Below are 19200 nucleotides of genomic sequence, written 5' to 3' on the forward strand. Positions count from 1 at the left end.
ACCATACGGCCTCGTTCGTGACTTTAACTGCTCTCTCACTCTATAGACTTTTCAGTTCTTAGTCCTCTCTCTCTCTCTCTCTCTCTCTCTCTCTCTCTGTGTTGCGTTCAACGCTGCGTTCGATCACCGGCTTGCTCGACTCTCAGGTATTCGAAGGTACGCTTCTTGCTATTGCTTCGTTGCTTTCTCTTTTGCCGAGATGAAAAAGCCCAACTCATTGGCAGAGTGCTCCTCTTTTTTTTTGTTTGGGTTTTTGTGGAAAAATCTTTAATCTTTATGGCTTGTCATGTTACATGCATGAGTGGGTTTTTTTTTGGGTTGCTTTCGATCGTTTCTAAGGGTTTTACTGTCTCTGCTTTATGGGTTTTGTTTGATCATTGTAGGGTTTATCTGTGTGTTTTGGATTTCGTAATTTAGAGAAAGCTCTCTGCTTTCGCTCTGTCTTTTTTCCAATTTTCATGTTTTTATCTATGTTTTGATTTGTTTGGTTACTGAGAAACCCAAAGAAACTGAAAGTATACTGGGAGTTGATGCCATTGCGCTTAGGGTTTGAATTTGAATTTCGAAAAAAATACCATTTGTTTCTGCGAAAACAAGAAATGTATTTTGGATTTTTCTTTATGGGGTTTAATTATTTTTTTTCTTCTTCTTCCCAATCCCAGAATTTTAGAATTTTTTGAATAAGAACACCTTATTGAAGCAATCGAACCAAGGACTTGGGGTTTTTGTTATGATCTGATTTTGTTTTGTTTCTTTTGTGCCAAGCAACCATAATTGAATACTAGGCTTTAATTTAGCTGCTGTTTAAACAGTTGTTCCCTTGTATTTGGCAGCAAAATTGTTCCATGGTTCAAAGAAACTTATGTTGCTTTCCTCTTGTTTGAAAGTCCTGATCTGTTATGGGTCTTGATGTTTGGGAAATTCAATTGTCTTCGAATGGTTATTAAATGTGTTCTAACCAACTTGATGTCATTGTGCAGTGGTGGTGAATTCTGAGGATTATATATCATGGATAATGATAAATATGTGGGCAGTGACTCTGACTCGTCTTTTGTCTTTGTGAGCGATAACAATTCTGTGGGTAGTGATTCTGAAAATTATGTAATTTTGGGTGATGAAAGTTATGTGGCTACTGCTTCTGTAGAAAATCTATGTGATGTAACCAAGCAACAGTTGAAGATTGTGGATGCTGACATTTCTGTGGGTACGGATTCTGAAGAAGATCTATCTGATGAAAGCAAACAACAGTTGAAGAATGTAGATAAAGACAGTTATATGGATACTGATTCTGAAGGATATCTATATGATGAAAGCGAACCAGGGATGAAAAATGTGAATAATGACTGTTATTTGGGTTCTGATTATGAAGAAGATATATTTGATGAAAGCGAACCACAGATGAAGAATGTGGATAATGACAGTTATTTGGGCACTGATTCTGAAGAAGATATATCTGATGGAAGCGGAGAAGTGTTTAAGATTGAGGATAATGGCAATTATGCGGGTACCGTAGTCCCTGTGCCTCGGTCGAGGATAAAGCGTTATTCTTTCAAGGTATGACATTTTTGTTTGGTCCTAGTGTTTGGTAGTGGCTGTATTATATGTGAGGTGAAGTTTTCATACTTCTATATTGCTCTGTTACTGTTTTGGTTAATTGATTGCGTATGATATTAAGGGTTAATTCTATCCTAAACAAGCATTCCTGGCTCCTGCAGATAGAACCAAATTAAGCAAACTGATAAGGTCCTATCTTTGCCCAGATTTCCATGTTTGTTTGTTTATTGATGAATTGGAGGCTGTCATTGTTCATGTGATTAAATGTTCAAGTTTTTTGTGTCTTTGTTTCTTTTACCTTGATTTGCATCTTGATGAACTTTTTAATGTGCAGTTTCACACATATTCATATAAAAGAATTGGTCATATAGATGATTGTCCTGAAGACAGAAAACATATTAAGAAAATGAACATCAATGATGCTGCAATGGAGTATGTTCTTCCTTTCCTCCCTGCCAAAATACTTTGCAGGTTGAAAACTGTTAGCAAACAATGGGATCAGTGGATTGGTAGTGCATTCTTCAGTCACAAGCAAACTTACTACTTCAGGGACATCTCTGGTCTATTCTGTCAGCCCTCTGGTGATTATCCATCCTTCATCTCACTTGATCGTGATGCTTATGGCGTTCCCAGTTCTTCCCTCACTTTCTTGCCTAAACCAGTTACTGTAAGAACCACTTGCAAAGGTCTGCTATGCTGTCAAACCTGCGATGGAGAAGATACCTACTATATCTGCAACCCTCTGAACAAGCAATGGAAAGAGCTTCCCAAGCCAGGCTACTATCATGGGCCTGAATCTTTCCTGGCACTAGCCTTTGAGCCTTCTGTGCTTGATTTTGAAGCAAAATTTGAACTTGTCTGTGCCTTCTCTGTACCTGGTCATACGGGTGTCTATTTTGATATATTTTCTTCAAGGTCCAACTCTTGGGAACTGTCTGACGCAGTATGCTATGAGCTCAATGCTTTGGAGCTGAGTGGGAATGGGCTCTTTTTGAAGGGTGTGGTCTTTTGGGAAACATCAACTGGGCACATTCTGGCTTTTGATTTGAAGGAGAAGCAATATGGTATGATGCTACTCCCTCTCGGCAGCGGACCACAAGGTGTTATGACAGAAATGAATGGGGAGCTGTGCTACATTCTGCCTTGTGAAGATGACGACGGTCAGTACACCTTGGAAATCTATGGCGATATGTGCATGAACCTGAAGCGCAGGATCCATCTCATCGGCGAGGTTTTCAACCATGTTACTGAAAGGTTGAGGGCTTTGGCTTGTGTGAATGATGATGTGGTGGTAATTCTTCTTGGAAGGTACCTGATTGCTTATCATGTGAAAGCAGGGGAGATTGAAACACTAAGAACTGGCAGGACCAATGCTGGATATGAAAGGTTTCTTCCGTACGTGAACAGCCTTGTGGCGATTTAGTTGGCCTCTCATCTCAATGTTGCTTGCTGCTGTCCTATATTTGCCATTTGTGCAAAACCATGAAGAAAGAAGGCATTTGGTAGTTTTTGTTAGGTGGTTATGTTTGGAACTAATTGGTAAAGTTATGTTTAATATTAGGCTTCTGTCCGTGGCTATGTAATTTCCTTTGAGTAGTTCTCAACTGCTTATTTCTCGTTGGCTTTGTGTAGACCAGGTGCTTTGGTGTATCGTTATCGTTCTAATAAATAATATTGGAGTGGATACAACCTTTTCTTATTTGAGTTCCATGTATGCACTTTGTGCCTATGATATTCCATTTAGCTTTGGTTGTATAATGCAACTTGACGCAACTTGAAAAGAAAACCCACTAGACAGAAAGAAAAAAACAAGACATTTCACATTTGTATTGACTTGACCCCATACCAAAAGAAGAGCCAAAAGGAAAATGACCGACCCAAAATGAAAATGATGGCTCATTTTGGAATCATCATTTCTCAACTTTATGGTTCGAGTACAAGCTTGTCACTTTCTGCGTTCCTATTTCGTTCATTTTGACGATGCGTGTGAACAAAGGTACCAAGAGAAAAACCCAATAAGTTGTTTATTATTATTTTTTTTTGATACAAGTGAGATTGGGAAGGAGACAATCGAATCTAAGACCTTAAGTGCAATGTTAAATGTTCTTAACCACTTAAGATATAATCTCTTTATTTCTTCAATATAAACAAAAAGAAAATAATTTATAGTTCAAGTGGTTAAGAGAAGTTACTCTTACACCCGATGTCCTGTCTTGTGTCCAAATTTCATGCCCCTTGTATAAATAAACTTGTAGCTCACGTCACCCTTGACATCCACATTGCGAACTATTCTCAGCTAGGCCAATATAAGTCAGCCACGTGTTCAAACACCATTGGAAGCCGATATAAGCCCTATTCATGTGCAGAGGAGTAAAGTACTACGTACGTCATGTTAACTGCTCTCAACCGTGAACACAGAGCCTCTCTCTCTCTCTCTCTCTCTCTCTCTCTCTCTCTATCTCTCTCTCGCGGGCGCGCGCGCTCTCTCGCGTTCAAGTTCAACGCAGCGTTTGATCTCCGGTAGTCTCTTAGGGCTACGACGGTAAGCTTCTCGTAGTTTTCCTTTTCAGGGTTTTTTTTAAAGTGTTTCGAAATTGCCGATACGCACATTGCTTCGTTTATTGGAAATGCAAAACCCAACCCATCGGCAGAGTGCTTCTCTGTTCTTTTTTCCTTTTCTTGTCGAACACTCTTGAATCTATAATGCATTTCATGAATGGGTTTTGTAAGAGTGTCAATTTCTCTGTTTTATGAGGTTTGTATGTTTTGGGTTTCTTGACAGACCGCTCTCTGTTTTCGTTCTGTTTCTTTTTTCTTTTTCTTTCAAGTTTCTTATTTCTATTACCATTTTGGTTTGTTTGGTTACTGAGAAAGCCAAGGAAAAAGAAGGAAAACTCGGTCTCTAAGACATTGTCATTGTGTTTTGGGTTTGAATTTTATTTTTGGAAAACTTGCCAACTTGTACCAAGAAAACAAGAAACCCACTTCGGATGTTACTGATGGGGCTTTTGTTTCTTTTCTCCTAATGGATTTTGGGTTTGAATTTGATTTTCGGAAATGACCCATTTTACGAAGAAAGAAAAAAACCCATTTTGGATTGTTCTTTATAGGGTTTTTGTTTCTTTTCATTCAAGATCGTAAATTATGGAAATGAAGATATCAAAATTTTCATTTCTGATTCTCCATACCTTATTGAAGCAATCAACAGAGCAGTAGACATTTAAATCTTTGTTGATTTCGGTAAGAGCTCATTTTGTTATGTTAGTTTGGTTAATTTCTTTTGCACCAAGCAACCGCAATTGAATGATCTAATTCTTTGAAATTTGACTTTGTTATGTCTCTTTTTAGACAGAAATGGCGACTTCTGTGGACAGTAAGGAGCATAGTACTGGGAATTCTGAACAAGGTGATCTATCTGATGACAGTGGACAAGAATATCCACCATCTCCGGTTCATGAGGAGAAGGTTGTGGATGGCTATGATGTGGTATGCCATTGGTAGATTTGACGCTTTTATTTTTAGATTTTTAATTTGTACTTAATAAAATAAATGGATGGTTGATAATTGTTGGTAGTTTGGCTTAAATTGTATTATGTGTGTCTGTGAGCTCCAAGAGAGCTCCAATGGGTATCTCCAGACCCTCAAGAATTATGCCGAACAGGTTTTTTATGCTTCTCTGCATTGTGTTCCCAATAGAACATTATAAAAAAGAGTCATTCATGTAAAAGAGGGTCACCAGATGAGTTTATGTGACTCGACGTTTCAATTATTTTTGGCAGATTTTCCTTTCATTTGCTTGGCGGTGCTTCTGTTATTTGTGCAGTATTGATAATCATTTTGCTTGAAGTTCTACATGTTGGAAACCATTTTGCTCCCCTTGTCTCTCTCTCTCTCTCTCACTAATATTTTTATCATTTCTTCATCCGTAATCTGCTTTACCTCTGACCAAATTTTTGTTTTTGTTTTTCTATTGCAGTTTCACGGATCTCCAAATGACAGAAAAAGGATTGCTCTTGTTGTTGACTATTCTGAATTTCCTGGACCCAAAAGGTTCAAGCAGAACATAGAGATCAAAGATGTTGTAACAGAGCATGTTCTTCCTTTCCTTCCTGCCAAATCACTTTTCAGGCTCAGAGCTGTTAGCAAAGAGTGGGATGAGTTGATTACCAGTCCTTTTTTCATTCACCAGCAATCTCATCACTTCCGGGACATCTCTGGTCTGTTTTGTCAACTCCCTGGTGATGCGCCTTTCTTCGTGTCTCTTAATGGTGATGCTTATGGCGTTCCCAGTCCTTCCCTCAGTTTCTTGCCTGAACCAGTTACTGTCAGAACCAGTTGCAATGGTCTGCTCTGCTGCCAAAGCTGCAATGGAGAAAATACCTACTATATTTGCAACCCTGCTACCAAGGATTGGAGAGCGCTTCCCAAGTCAAACTTGTATCATGGCCCTGAACCAGCCCTAGCTCTAGCCTTTGAGCCGTCTGTCCTGAACTTTGCAGCACATTATCAACTTATTTGTGCTTTCTCTTTAACTGATCATCCGGTTATCTGTTTCGAAATATTCTCTTCGAGGTCATCCTCATGGAGACTTGCTGACACGGAATGCTGTGAGCTGGATGCTTCGAAGCTGAATGGCGATGGACTCTTTATGAAGGGTGTAGCCTTCTGGGAAACTTCTGCGGGGGACATTTTGGCTTTTGATTTGAATGAGGAGCAATATGGTATTCTGTCACTCCCTCTCGGCAGCGGACCACATGGTGCTTTGGCAGTGATGCACGGGGAGCTCTGTTACATTCTGCCTCATCGAAGGGGCTATGAGTACAACCTGGACATCTATGGTGATATGGACATGAATCTGAAGCATAGTATTTCTCTTGATGGTGATTTTTTCCACGAATTTACTGAGAAGATGAGGGCTCTGGCTTGCGTCAATAGTGATGTGGTGATAGTTAATATTGGAAGGATACTGATTGCCTATGATGTGAAAGCAGGGAAGGCTGAAGTGCTAAGAAGTGGAACCGGGACTGATGATGGATGTGTGAGGTACCTTCCATATGTGAACAGCCTTGTACACGTGCATTAATCATACATGAGCAGCCTCTTTTCTGTGGATCCTACTGCCTAAGCCAAGCTAGCAAACTGGATTGTGTACTTTAGGATTAGATTGTTTGCAAGTGTAATTCCGAACTTCTTCTCAAACTCCTGACGAAGTTCTTATTTGAAACTTGTTTGAGGTCATAATCTTTGCTCTGGGTTTTTGGCTGCCTGTATGTTGCAGGCCATGGAAATTTGATCGGAAAATGGTGAATGTTGAATGTTGAAATATTTCATTTCTTAAATCAAGTTTAAACACCGCCAAGATTCACATCAGAAAACAAATCAATTATGGAATTTTTGGTCATAACACCATTGCACTAAGTCATCGGCCCTATATGCAAACATACTAAACATCTTGTAATGATAATTTATACATGACAAACGATGGATTTCGTCCCAACAATAAAGAACATGATGTTATCTTTCCTTTTAATTTGAAAAAAGAACGGCGAATATATGATAAATATCTCGAGGGTTACAAGATTAATTAACCGATTTTGTACCAGAAAAAACAGCGGAGGAGTGCAAGAATCGAAGTTTTGAACTTTTACCATGGCGTAAGGGGATAACTGCTGAGTGGTATATACTATATAAACGTTGGTTGCTATTCTTGGAACCTTCATATGCTGTCATTACTTGGTGCTGGTAGTAGCTAGGTTATGAAGTTGGTTAGTGTGCCCAAACCAATAGGATGTGATGTGATTTGCGTCCAAGTGTGAAGAGAAGCGCCCAAGGTGGGGGCAAAGTCTAAATTTGAAGGCAATATTTGTTGCTTGTGAGCCAATAACAAATCTGAAGCAAATTAAATGGGGGAGGCTCCAGCGAGGTGCCAATATGAGACAGAGGAACTGGTAAAAGAAATAACCAACACAATCTAAGTTAGGGGTGGCCGAGACAAAAACAGAGGTTTAGAGAGAGAGCTAAGGGTTGGTCCCTCCTTTGTAGGAGGCCATAATGGCAAGGACACACTAGAGTGCTCCTCCCTTTCTCTTTCCTTTGAGAAACCCTCCTACCCTATCTTCTTTCCATTGATCACCAGGTACCTTAATTATTTCGTTATTTCGTTCTGCCCTCCTGCATATCTTCTTCTCCGATCAATTTTTTTAAAATTCGAAAATAATAATAATAATAATCTTTGGATCAATTAAACTAAAAACTACCGATGGGGTCCTGGAGGTCCTGGAGGGGAGATTAATGTTGTTATCTCTACTTGGTAGCACATTTTACATGTACATTAATCAAACGTTACACATTTTCAATTTCTCTTATTCTTTATATATGCATATGCTTGCATGAATTTAGGTTTGATTTTAATTTGCTAATTAAAACCTTATTATTGCTTTCAAATTGTTTTAGGGGGTCTTCAATCATTGAGGCGAGCAGTTACGGGAGAGGTGAAGTGGTACTTGGCCGGAGGTTGATCAAGAGACGAATAATGTCTTCTGATAGTGCTCCGTCCCCGGATAACACTTCACCACCATCACCAGACGACTCCTCGTCATCGCCGTCTCCAAAGGAATCCCCAAAGGAATCACCTCCTGCGAAACCGCCCTCGTCACCACCACCATCCTCACCACCACCATCAGCACCGCCACCGTCATCGCCGCCGCCGTCATCACCTCCACCATCATCTCCGCCACCTCCAAAGGACTCGACGCCACCTCCCAAGGGTTCCTCATCGTCACCTCCACCGAAAGCGCCATCCTCCTCGCCACCTCCGCCAAAGGAAGCGACCCCAGCCAGTTCGCCTCCTCCTCCAAAGGAGCAGGCGGCAAAATCACCGCCGGCTGTGCCGACACCTCCAGCGGCTGTTACTGAAGCAAATGATACGGCTGCCGCTACAACACCTCCACACGCGCGTCCTAAGACTTCTCCCACTGGTGCACTATCGCCTCCGTCACAAGGAAGCAGCACCCCATCAACGGATAGCTCTGATGAAGACAGCTCATCATCAACGGATAATAAAGGTAAGATAGCCGGAGTGGCTATTGGGGCGTCATTGGTTATAATTGCCTTGCTCGTGGTGTGCGTGGTTTGCATCAGAAGGAAGAGGAGAAAGCGTCGTGAAATGCAGTACTATGGAGATCCTGCTGATCATCACAAAGGTGCCAAACCCTAACCCTTAATTTTGTTCACCACATGATGTCACATATGTTTTAATTACTTATTGATTTAATAAGTACGCATCAACTGTGAAATTATCTAGTCGTGGTGTTATGAAATTATAATATCTCTTGTCACTTTATTTCAATTGACCAAAAAAAACAAAAAAACTCATATAGAAGAAAAGATTCACATGGTGTTCATCATCCAATATATAAACAATCTTGAGATTAGCCTCATTAACTTTATATTTGCACAGGTGGTGGTGGCTATTACAACAATACACAGCAACAAAATTGGCATGACATGAATAATCCACAAGGTGACCATGTGGTGAGGCTAAACAACCAAGCACCTGGTGGTGGTGCCTGGCCTTCGGGGCCACCTCCGCTGAGTGGCGAAGCGAGCACCAATTTCTCAGGACCCCGGGGGGCACCATTGCCACCTCCGTCGCCAACAATGTCACTTGGGTTCAACAAGAGCACCTTCACTTATGATGAGCTTGCAGCTGCCACCAATGGGTTTTCAGAGGCGAATTTGTTGGGTCAGGGCGGGTTCGGGTATGTGCACAAAGGTGTCTTGCCCAATGGGAAAGAGGTTGCAGTGAAAAGTCTCAAGTCGGGCAGTGGTCAAGGAGAACGAGAATTTGCGGCCGAGGTGGAGATCATTAGCCGAGTTCATCATCGGCATCTTGTGTCGCTGGTTGGATATTGTATTGCTGGTGGGCAGAGAATGCTGGTCTATGAATTTGTTGAAAACAAAACCATGGAATATCACTTGCATGGTGAGTTTGAATACACTTATAATACTCTACATTGTCGATGTTACGATCAAATATCAACACAGCACAATTTTTTCAGTTACTTAAACTAAATTTTGAGTGCTAATATTTTAGTTGATCATCTATCTAAATCTTTAAATTCCATCTAAATAGCTGTATTTCTCCAGATTTTATGAGATGTTGATAAAATTATGGGTTGCAGGAAAGGGTCTTCCACCTATGGACTGGCCAACTAGGCTTCGGATTGCGGTTGGATCTGCCAAAGGGCTTGCATACCTTCATGAAGATTGTAAGAAAGTCAAAGCACCTAGCTATTTATTCTAATTCTCTCTCTCTCTCTCTCTCTCGACATATATTTACTTAATCGGAAATTAAATGAATCAATGCAGGCCACCCGAAAATCATCCATCGTGATATTAAATCTGCTAACATTCTCCTTGATTTCAACTTTGAAGCCATGGTATGTGTTGCTGACATACGTATTTTTGTGATGCTTATAGCATGCATACCCCAAAATCAATCAATCAACCACCTTGATCATCCTTTTAATTTGCTTTTTCAGGTTGCTGATTTTGGGTTGGCCAAGTTGTCTTCTGACAATTACACCCACGTATCTACACGAGTTATGGGAACTTTCGGGTAAGTTCATCCGATTCAAAATCAATTGGCGATGATTATGAGTGATCGATCTGGAATAATACTCTCAACATTGTCTGAGTTTTGAAGAATACAGCAATTTAACTCAATCTTATCTTAATTACTAGTGGTTGTTCCAGTTAATTACCAGATTAATATAAATTTGGTTTTGTATCAAAACAATGCAGGTATTTGGCTCCAGAATATGCATCAAGTGGAAAATTGACAGAGAAATCAGATGTTTTCTCATTTGGGGTCATGCTCCTGGAACTCATAACTGGAAAGCGACCAGTGGATCCTTCAAATGCAATGGACGACAGCTTAGTTGACTGGGTTCGTACTTCCTCATCTATTAATCTTTGCAAGTTTTTGAGTGCTAATTATAATAAATCTTACTTACTTCCTCTCTTAATTTTTGTGAAAATAATAATGTGACACATTAAATGTACAGGCTCGACCACTTCTCAACCGTTCACTAGAGGAAGGCAATAATTTGGAGCTAGTTGACATCCGCTTGGACAATAACTTCAACCTTCAGGAGATGGCACGCATGGTCGCCTGCGCTGCTGCAAGTATCCGTCACTCTGCTAGAAAGCGCCCGAAGATGAGCCAGGTAACGTGTATATACATCGGATATGTTACGTTATCATTCATAATTAATTAGTCGGGATTGACAGTCTGATAACACAAACACTCCATGCTGAAAAAATAGATTGTACGTGCACTCGAAGGAGATGTGTCACTAGATGACTTGAATGAGGGGACAAAACCAGGGCAGAGCTCCATGTTCAACGCCACCGCCGGCGGAGGAAGCTCCGACTACGACACGCAGGCATACAATGCAGACATGAAGAAGTTCAGAAAGTTGGCCTTGTCAAGCCAGGAGTTTGGGAGCAGTGAGTTTGGGACTTCAAGTAATGACTCCAGAGAAATGTCTGGCACACCCAAGAACCCAAAGCAGCAACTCCTTTAAAGTTTGAGCCCTCACCACAACAATTAATGTCCAACAAGAGCTTAACTAAGAGAGGACATAATTTCACAACAACACAGTACAAAGAAAAACAATTGATCATACTGCTTATGGATGAAAATGTGGCTACAGTTTCTAATTTGCTATTGAATTTTGGGATTTGGGATTTTTACCCAAGAAAGGTGAGAGAGAGAGAGAGAGAGAGAGAGAGAGAGAGAGAGAGAGAGAGAGTTTGGAGTGACATTGGAAGGGCGTTTGGGGGGGGAGAGGGGCATGTGCTTTGGGAAATTGTGTATTTTGGGGGCCAATTGAGATGACCCAGATCTTGATTAATTAGTTTGATTAACTTGTTTTCTTTGATAAATATGGATTTGTACTATATTCGTACAAATACTTTGGACTTAGAAGAAGATAGCTTATCTGTATTGTTATGAATTGCCATGAATGTTTGATTATTTTATTCAATAAATATATTTGTATATATGCTACAAAATGTGAATTTTTAATGCAATATGATTATACTGGCGGGGAGTGATTAAACTTCATTAGATTAATTAAATGGTTAGAATTCTTTTAAATACGTATAAATGCACTGATATTAATTGAAGCGGCTCAGGATCCCTTGGGTAGCTAGAGCACCTCCTTGCAAATCAACTCTATAGGATCACACAAATATATTATCCTTAAGAATAATACTAGTCTTACCACATTTTTTACACCACAATTTTATATCACATGATGTGGCAGCTGATGTGTACATACCACATCATGTAAAATACTAGTTTCTGTTTTTTAATTATATTTATTAAAATACACTTCATTCATTTAATTGATGTGACATATGATATGAATATGTCACATCATATGATATAGAAATGTGGGATAATAATATGGTAAGTGTAGCTTTTTTTTTCCCCATTGCTTTCTTTGAATCTGTCCCCTGAACCAACTTGGAGATAGGCGGAACTGCTCATAATTAACAATTTATGATGTCATACTTGAAACAAATTAACAATTTAGAATGGCTACTTTTAAAACAAATTAACGACTGTGTAGAGAATTATCACTAGATTAAAATTTTATTAGTTAATATGATTTATATATTTACAAGGGGAATTGAATATGGAATTTTTTTTTCTAACATTATGTAGTAGAAAAATACCACTAGATTAAGATTTAGTTAATATAATTTATATTTACTAGAATATTTTTGGTTTCTGTAGTTTGATTTATTTTCCATGTCATTTCAACTTTGGCATTTTTTTTTATAGAGAACTTTGGCATAATTAGTCATATAGTTTTGTTTGATTTGTAATCAAGTTCGAATCATAAATTTTGTTTTGTGAATTTAATAGATGAACTTCGATGTGGCAATACGTAACCATCCTTTGTGGGGGTGCAATAATATTTGAAATCAACAAAAAAAACCTAAGAATTAGGTCTATCTTCTTAACAATGTTAGAGTTGTAAGACTCAATTGCTAAATAAACAAAACTATATAATTAAAGCTGTTAGTCCCGCTCACCTAAAGACCTAAAAATAAAGTCATGTGAGCACATATTTAATAAAAAATTTTAAATTAATCCAATAACACATATAATTAATAATTAAACTCTCTTTATTATATGTGCTGCAAGGGTCTTTATTAAATAGGTGCTCACGCGACCTTAATTTTAAGTCCTTAGGCGAACAGAATTGTTAAAATTAAAATGATGGAAACAAAATGTTGAAAATTGGTTACAAACACCGAAAATATGATTTGGTAAAAAAATAAATAATAAAAAAATATTTCGAACTACCGGGAAAAAAAAGTAATTACCCTTCGTTTTTAACTTTTTAACCGACGTTGCATATAATTGACATTACAAAAGGACAAAGCTCACACATAATTTGGCGTCTATAAATACCTTCTCGAAAACCCTTCTCCGATTTTCGCTGCCGCCTATCTGGCTTTCCCAGTCCGACCCGACTGTTTCAACCGGATCCGGATTCGGATTCCCCATATATTTATGCAACTTTCATCATCTGAGTACAGAGTACTCGGACTGCTTCAGAAACCATAACTCAGCTCCGATCGATTCGCCATGGGCGACTACAACAACAACAACAACAACAACGATGCCTTCATGCGCAGCCAAAACGCCGCCGTTCAGGGCCGAACCAAGGCCCAGAACCGCGCTAATGTTCTTCAGCTCAAACTGGTTCGTCCTTAGGGTTTCTTCCTCTTACTTGTTTAGGTTTAGTGTTTCTATTCGTGAGGCTAAGTTTTTGTTTTTATCCTTCTCAAATTACTTGATTAATATAGGATTTTCATGTTTTAGATAAACCCTAGCTAAATATGTAGCTGATCTTTGTAGTTTTCTTATAATTTATTGAATTTTGTTGCATGTCAATTGATAGTACTCAGAATTTGAACATACTTTGCTTTTTGCTTTTTGCTTTTGACTGGGCGTTCTGTATTGGTTGCTTTGTAAACTTAGTTAAAGTCTGGATTTATTTTGTAAGGAATATCGATCTGTAATTTTTGTGTTTGCGCTGCAGATTGGTCAGAGTCACCCCACTGGTTTAACAACTAACCTTTTGAAGCTGTTTGAGCCTCGACCACCGTTGGATTTTAAACCGCCTCCAGAGAAAAGAAAATGCCCACCCTTGACAGGTTTTTTAGTAGATCTTATTGGGGGCATGAATAATTTCCAATTTGGCATGACTTTTTAGGTTGTAGCTCTTAATTTTTTTGTATTATTTTTGGTTAATGAAGGGATTGCGCAATTTGTGAGTAAGTTTGCGGAGCCAGGAGATCCTGAATATACTGCGCCTGTCCAAAAGGGCGAAACTCCTGTAAGATTCTAACTTGAAATTCTTGTATGAAGACATAACCTTATGAAGTCAGTGTTCATACTGAAACATATATGCTTTCTGTCTTGTTGGATTCAGACACAAAGAAGGGCTCGGATACACCAGTTAAGGCTTGACAAGGGTGCAGCAAAGGCTGCAGAAGAGCTAGAGAAATGTGATGACCTACTCTTCTTTTGATTGTAAGACTTTGGATTCTTAAAATTTATGTTACCTTGTTTTCCTTATATCCGTTTCTGTGCAGATGATCCAAATAATGACCCAAATATTTCTGGAGATCCATATAAGACTTTGTTTATCGCTAGACTGGTGAGTAACATTTTTGGGTACCGTATTGGTTTTCCTCATGCTATTCTTCGTATTCATTAAGGTTGACGTGTAATCTTCATTGTATTCCTGCAGAATTATGAGTCAACTGAGAGCAGAATCAAAAGGGAGTTTGACGTTTATGGTCCAATCAAACGGGTAGGTATTTTTTTGAGCAACCCCAAGGGGGTTCGGTAAGAGGTTCACTTGCATTGTAGCTTGTTCCTTTTCGTTTTCTCTACAAAAATCCCAGATTTTCTAATCTTTGAATTTGGAAAAAGTATTCTCAGGATTGTTTTCCTTTTTCCTATTTCTTTCAAAAAGATGCCTGGGGTACATATTACTGAACTTTTCTGAAGTTATGTAGTTAGAACCCTAAAGAGTCTGTCTCATACATTTTCTGCATAATAAACTGAATTTGAAAATTCATTCAGCCAACTGGGTTGAGATAATGCATTGTTTCCAGCCATAACTATAAATGGTAATGCCTGGTGATGCCTTTCGAGTCTGTTCTCCTTGATTAGTTTTATTGTTAGTGGAGTCTATGCAAGTTTGTATTACTATTACAGGTGTCTCTGCAAATATGCCGGTAATGTCTTGCGGGTTTGTTTAAATCCTTCCATAGCTCTGTTTTTTATATGGTTTTATTTAGAGATCTTGGAATTGGGCTTTCTAGGGTATATACTAGCATTAAGTTTTAACATTCGAGAGGTATCCCTGGTAAGGGGTGAGTATTCATCAATATCTTTGATTTCTACCTACCTGATTCCGAACATGGTGCTTCGTCCTGCACAGCAAAGCTGAGTTTATAAGACTTAAAAATTAACACAGGTGTCACTGCGAGTATACTGGTAATCTCGTATGGGTTTGCTCCGTTCTTAGCTCCCTCTTTAATGTAGTTTTATTTAAGAGATCTTGGAACTGGGTGTTTCTAGGATATGTATTGGTTTTAAGTTCTAACATTCAAGACATATCCCTGGTAAGGTGGTAATTTGTTCGCATATGGTATCTTTGATTCCAAAATTTCTCCCTATCCAATCCCAAAAATGATGCTTCATCCTGCATAGCAAAGCTGAATACTATAAATTGAGCAGAGCAGTGATGCATTGTGCCTTTTGGACTTTATTTCAAGCAACAAAAGGAGACCAACAGGGTAAAACAAGTCGGGGGTATTAGCATCTCTTTCTCCTTTGAATTTTTAGTACATGCATTTTCTGCTGAAAATTCTACTTTTGGCTTTGAAGGCTATCCCAAAAAAAAAAAAAAAAAAACCACATCGGCCGCGGGATGTCCTGGTATTTTTAATAGTATTACAAATTTTTTTTTATTATTAAAAAAATCTCCCTGGTAAGGGGATAATAGTCTGTTCAACTGGTAAGTTGGCCACAAATGTCAGTTTTTCTGCAACTCTAGCCGGTGATGATGCATCTTGCGATGGAAGCTGTATGATTTAAAGGTGAGCACGGCTAAAGAGGCATAGTGCCTGTCTGCCGTGCCATTTAGGATTCAATATTTTTCTGCAGTATGATGCTTTGTTGTAGATGTTAAAACATCTATCCATAGTTACTTAGTCTTAAGCATTCTTTGCTTAAGATCAGAATCCTTTATATCTAGTTTATTAATCGTATTCTTCTTCTATGAAATTTCAGGTTCGATTGGTCTCTGACAAAGAAACAAATAAACCTAGAGGCTATGGATTCATTGAGTACATGCATACACGGGACATGAAAGGTTTGCTTTAATACTTTATGTGCTAAATTGCAATATGATTTGTCCTTTGTTTATAAGACTAGTTATATGCATGTTACAGCTGCATACAAGCAAGCTGATGGGAGGAAGATTGAAGGCAGAAGGGTTCTTGTAGATGTTGAACGTGGGAGGACAGTCCCAAACTGGCGTCCTCGCCGACTGGGTGGTGGGCTTGGGACCACCAGAGTTGGAGGTGAAGAAGTTAATCAGAGATATTCAGGAAGGTAAGGAGTTTGATTCCAACATTTCCCGACTTTAGTCATTGAAAACTGATGTGCAAATACTGTGCATATTGTACAGTAGAAATTTAGTTGTAAGAGAGATGGACCTCATTGCCTAAAGTGCTTATGTTTTGTCCTGAATAAACATGGGGATGAAGGTGTTCTTTTAGTTTCAGAATTGAAAATATGTGAGATTATTTGTAGAGTATGCTTGAATTTTAGAAGTTTTATAGGGGATATCAAAGTTTTTCCTACTGAGGTAAAGATGTTTAATCTCTTCTGTACATGTCTTTTTTTTCCTTAATCCCATATGTGGTCAAATATAGTTAATGGTAATGTAATAGTCATCCATTGCAGAAAAAATTATAGTAACCAACATTATGTGAGCACCAATAAATGAAGAGAATTGTATCTTCTGTGGTTGTTTTATGACTCATCTTTAAGTGGTATGTTGGTAGAGATTTCTGTCTTCCTAATATGTAATCTATATTATCAAAACTAACTGCTTTGTTTTGTACTGTGTTTATGATATAAGCTATGGGATTTTGGGAACATGATCTTTTTGTCAACTTCCAAGTTGTGTCATAAAATTGCTGGATGTGTTCTGGTGAAAACTTTGTTTTCTTGTATGTTTAGCATGTTTTTTTTAAGTGCCTTTGTTAACTTTAACATTTATCTTTGTTTGCTTAGGGAGCAAGTACAATCAGGAGGACAACCCCGGTCCGAGGAGCCGAGGGTACGCGAGGAGCGGCATGTAGACTTGTAAGATTTTCCAAAATGTTTTGCACATTGTTTGAAAGGTTTTGGTAGTAGTGATGCTCAGCTTTAAATGATGATGATGATGATGATTATTATTATTATTATTATTATTATTATAAAAGCTTGTTCAAAATATGAAAAACAAAAAAAGAGGTGAAAACAAAAAGCATGCAAGATATCCTTGGGTGCACTCAATCTGTCATGGTTATGTACTGCTTTTAACTTGCGTACTAATGATAGTTAATACAATTTATTTTTTGTAACAATTGTCTTGAAGTAATTGTTCTGGCATTTGGTCATGCTTTGTCGGTATTCATGAATTTTTATTATTATTACTAATGCAATTTCATTATTGCTTTCTATGTGAGTGATATTGAGTGAACTGATTTTCAGGGATAGAGAAAAATCCCGTGAAAGGGGGAAAGAGAAAGACAAGGAGAGAGAACGGGAGAAGTCCCGTGAGCGATCCCGTGAACGCTCCCATGACAAGCCTAGGGATCGTGATCACAGGGAAGATAGGCACCACAGAGATCGTGATAGAACCAGGGACAGGGACCGGGATAGGGATAGGGAAAGAGATCGTGGTCGTGATCGTGATCGAACTCGTGAGCGAGGACGTGATCGTGGCCGTGACTATGAACGTGATCGAGAAACTCGGGATCGGGATCGCGATCGCCCTCGAGAAAGAGACAGGGATTATGAAGTTGGGGACCCTGAGCATGATCGTGGCCGTTCCCGTGACAAGGAATCAGATTATGATCACCGTACTGAATCAAAACATGAGAGGGACCGACATGGCGAAAGGGAACGGGATTATGACCACAGTGCCCAGGAAGACGGCCAGGGGTGGTTTGAACAACCTGAACATGGCCATAGGCGCTCCGACCCTGACCAGGATGCTGAGCCCTATGAACATCATCGTAGCCAGTATGATCAATTGGATGTCCAGCATGACCATGACCGTTACAAACAATATCCTGATCGCGGGCATGATCGCTATGATCGAATGGAGGAGGATGATTACCATTATGAACAAGCACCAGTTGAGTCCCGCGAAAGGGATAGGGATGGAGATGTGGAGCGAGATTATCGGAGGTCATCTAGATCACTCTCTCGGGATTACAATGAGTATTAAGACTGAAATTGAATACCTCTCAAGTTTTTGTGCTTTATTGGTTAGCTATTCACTCTGATTGGGTTCATCAGCACTCTAATATTGCGTCTTATGCAGCAGCTGTTTTCTGTGTCGGGTCTTTTGTTTTGTTCTTCTTTTTTCCCTTTTCTTTCTACTCAATCCTACATAGAGCTGTGTTTAAATGTCTTTGCGACTAAGCTGGCTTGAGGATGTTATGTGTTGGGTAATTTAAATGTCTGAACGTTTACGGTGGTGGAATTGGGTAGGTTTTTTTCCCCTCTTTTGTAAACCTTTTAAATTTGTGAAAATTAATGAATTTGTTGGTGGATTAGTGTGAGACATTTAATTCCAAGATGTCTTGGACTGTGCATCTCATTTGTCTCCTGGACCTGCAGGCATCTTGAAATTCTATTTGCCACCTACCCAGATTTCATAAATATGCAGGCATGCGGGCACCACCCCCTTTTATGAGCATTGCATTGCACATCAGTCTTTTTATCTGATCTGATTAGCATGCAGGCACCACCCCCTTCTGATGGAATTCTGTGTACGTTGTATAATTGGGCTGGAATAAAATGAGGCCCGATAGTATGCGGGCCCATGCAAATAGTCTTCCATTCTAACCAAATTTCACTGATAAAACAATTTTCTGGTTACCCATGCCCAAACGTTTCAAATTAATTTGTGTTCCAGTTTTACACAGTCCAAGCTTTTTATTTTTGGTACAAATGGTCCAGTCTAGTTTTCAATATAAATCTTTTGTTTTTATATAATTTTATATAAAGCATAATCGAAGCTAAAACTCTCCGAGGTAAATGATTTTAACCACTTTAGTTACAAGCCAATGAGTCAAATGAACAACTCTATAATTCAAATATAGGAATTTTAGAGGGGGCTGTGTTGTGTTTTTGTTTGGAAGAGGCCAAAAACCAAGAAGCAGCGATGAAGCTTCATATATTAAAGTGCCACAGCACCTGTTGCTTACAGCTTCTTCGTGTTGGTACTGCATTGCCTCGAGAAATTGAAGTTGCTTCTC

General features: G+C 39.0%; 4 protein-coding genes across 5 annotated transcripts; all 4 read left to right on the forward strand.

The window, feature by feature from the left end:
- LOC18769348 (F-box protein At5g03970) lies at nucleotides 1-3253 on the forward strand. 2 transcript variants are annotated; one of them, XM_020568784.1, is made up of 3 exons: nucleotides 1-156; nucleotides 981-1554; nucleotides 1889-3253. In XM_020568784.1, exons 2-3 carry the CDS (start codon nucleotides 1009-1011, stop codon nucleotides 2975-2977), a joined length of 1635 nt encoding a protein of 544 aa, XP_020424373.1. In that variant the 5' UTR covers nucleotides 1-156; nucleotides 981-1008; the 3' UTR covers nucleotides 2978-3253. The 2 variants fall into 2 exon arrangements, with proteins under 2 accessions (XP_020424373.1, XP_020424374.1); XM_020568785.1 differs by having other exon boundaries at nucleotides 1-146.
- On the forward strand, nucleotides 4415-6910 carry LOC18771214 (F-box protein At5g07610). The gene is made up of 3 exons (XM_020567910.1): nucleotides 4415-4794; nucleotides 4903-5040; nucleotides 5531-6910. Exons 2-3 carry the CDS (start codon nucleotides 4909-4911, stop codon nucleotides 6635-6637), a joined length of 1239 nt encoding a protein of 412 aa, XP_020423499.1. The 5' UTR covers nucleotides 4415-4794; nucleotides 4903-4908; the 3' UTR covers nucleotides 6638-6910.
- LOC18769199 (proline-rich receptor-like protein kinase PERK4) lies at nucleotides 8011-11628 on the forward strand. Its single transcript, XM_007204551.2, has 8 exons — nucleotides 8011-8756; nucleotides 9014-9538; nucleotides 9738-9824; nucleotides 9925-9995; nucleotides 10098-10174; nucleotides 10360-10504; nucleotides 10623-10784; nucleotides 10884-11628. Exons 1-8 carry the CDS (start codon nucleotides 8087-8089, stop codon nucleotides 11142-11144), a joined length of 1998 nt encoding a protein of 665 aa, XP_007204613.1. The 5' UTR covers nucleotides 8011-8086; the 3' UTR covers nucleotides 11145-11628.
- Nucleotides 13039-18534, forward strand: LOC18771623 (U1 small nuclear ribonucleoprotein 70 kDa). Its single transcript, XM_020567955.1, has 10 exons — nucleotides 13039-13342; nucleotides 13683-13797; nucleotides 13900-13979; nucleotides 14076-14151; nucleotides 14239-14303; nucleotides 14397-14459; nucleotides 15950-16031; nucleotides 16111-16273; nucleotides 16961-17032; nucleotides 17423-18534. Exons 1-10 carry the CDS (start codon nucleotides 13226-13228, stop codon nucleotides 18162-18164), a joined length of 1575 nt encoding a protein of 524 aa, XP_020423544.1. The 5' UTR covers nucleotides 13039-13225; the 3' UTR covers nucleotides 18165-18534.

Source organism: Prunus persica, chromosome G7, assembly GCF_000346465.2.
Source record: "Prunus persica cultivar Lovell chromosome G7, Prunus_persica_NCBIv2, whole genome shotgun sequence".
NCBI classification, from domain to species: Eukaryota; Viridiplantae; Streptophyta; class Magnoliopsida; order Rosales; family Rosaceae; genus Prunus; species Prunus persica.

Bases quoted from the DNA above. Each gene is read 5' to 3' on its own strand.
- LOC18769348 (XM_020568784.1), top strand. From the start codon at position 1,009: ATGGATAATGATAAATATGTGGGCAGTGACTCTGACTCGTCTTTTGTC. The intron at 1,555-1,888 runs GTATGACATTTT...TTTAATGTGCAG, and splicing joins TAAAGCGTTATTCTTTCAAG to TTTCACACATATTCATATAA.
- LOC18771214 (XM_020567910.1), top strand. From the start codon at position 4,909: ATGGCGACTTCTGTGGACAGTAAGGAGCATAGTACTGGGAATTCTGAA. The intron at 5,041-5,530 runs GTATGCCATTGG...TTTCTATTGCAG, and splicing joins TTGTGGATGGCTATGATGTG to TTTCACGGATCTCCAAATGA.
- LOC18769199 (XM_007204551.2), top strand. From the start codon at position 8,087: ATGTCTTCTGATAGTGCTCCGTCCCCGGATAACACTTCACCACCATCA. The intron at 9,825-9,924 runs GTAAGAAAGTCA...GAATCAATGCAG, and splicing joins TGCATACCTTCATGAAGATT to GCCACCCGAAAATCATCCAT. The intron at 10,785-10,883 runs GTAACGTGTATA...CTGAAAAAATAG, and splicing joins AGCGCCCGAAGATGAGCCAG to ATTGTACGTGCACTCGAAGG.
- LOC18771623 (XM_020567955.1), top strand. From the start codon at position 13,226: ATGGGCGACTACAACAACAACAACAACAACAACGATGCCTTCATGCGC. The intron at 13,343-13,682 runs GTTCGTCCTTAG...TTTGCGCTGCAG, and splicing joins ATGTTCTTCAGCTCAAACTG to ATTGGTCAGAGTCACCCCAC. The intron at 16,274-16,960 runs GTAAGGAGTTTG...TTGTTTGCTTAG, and splicing joins AATCAGAGATATTCAGGAAG to GGAGCAAGTACAATCAGGAG.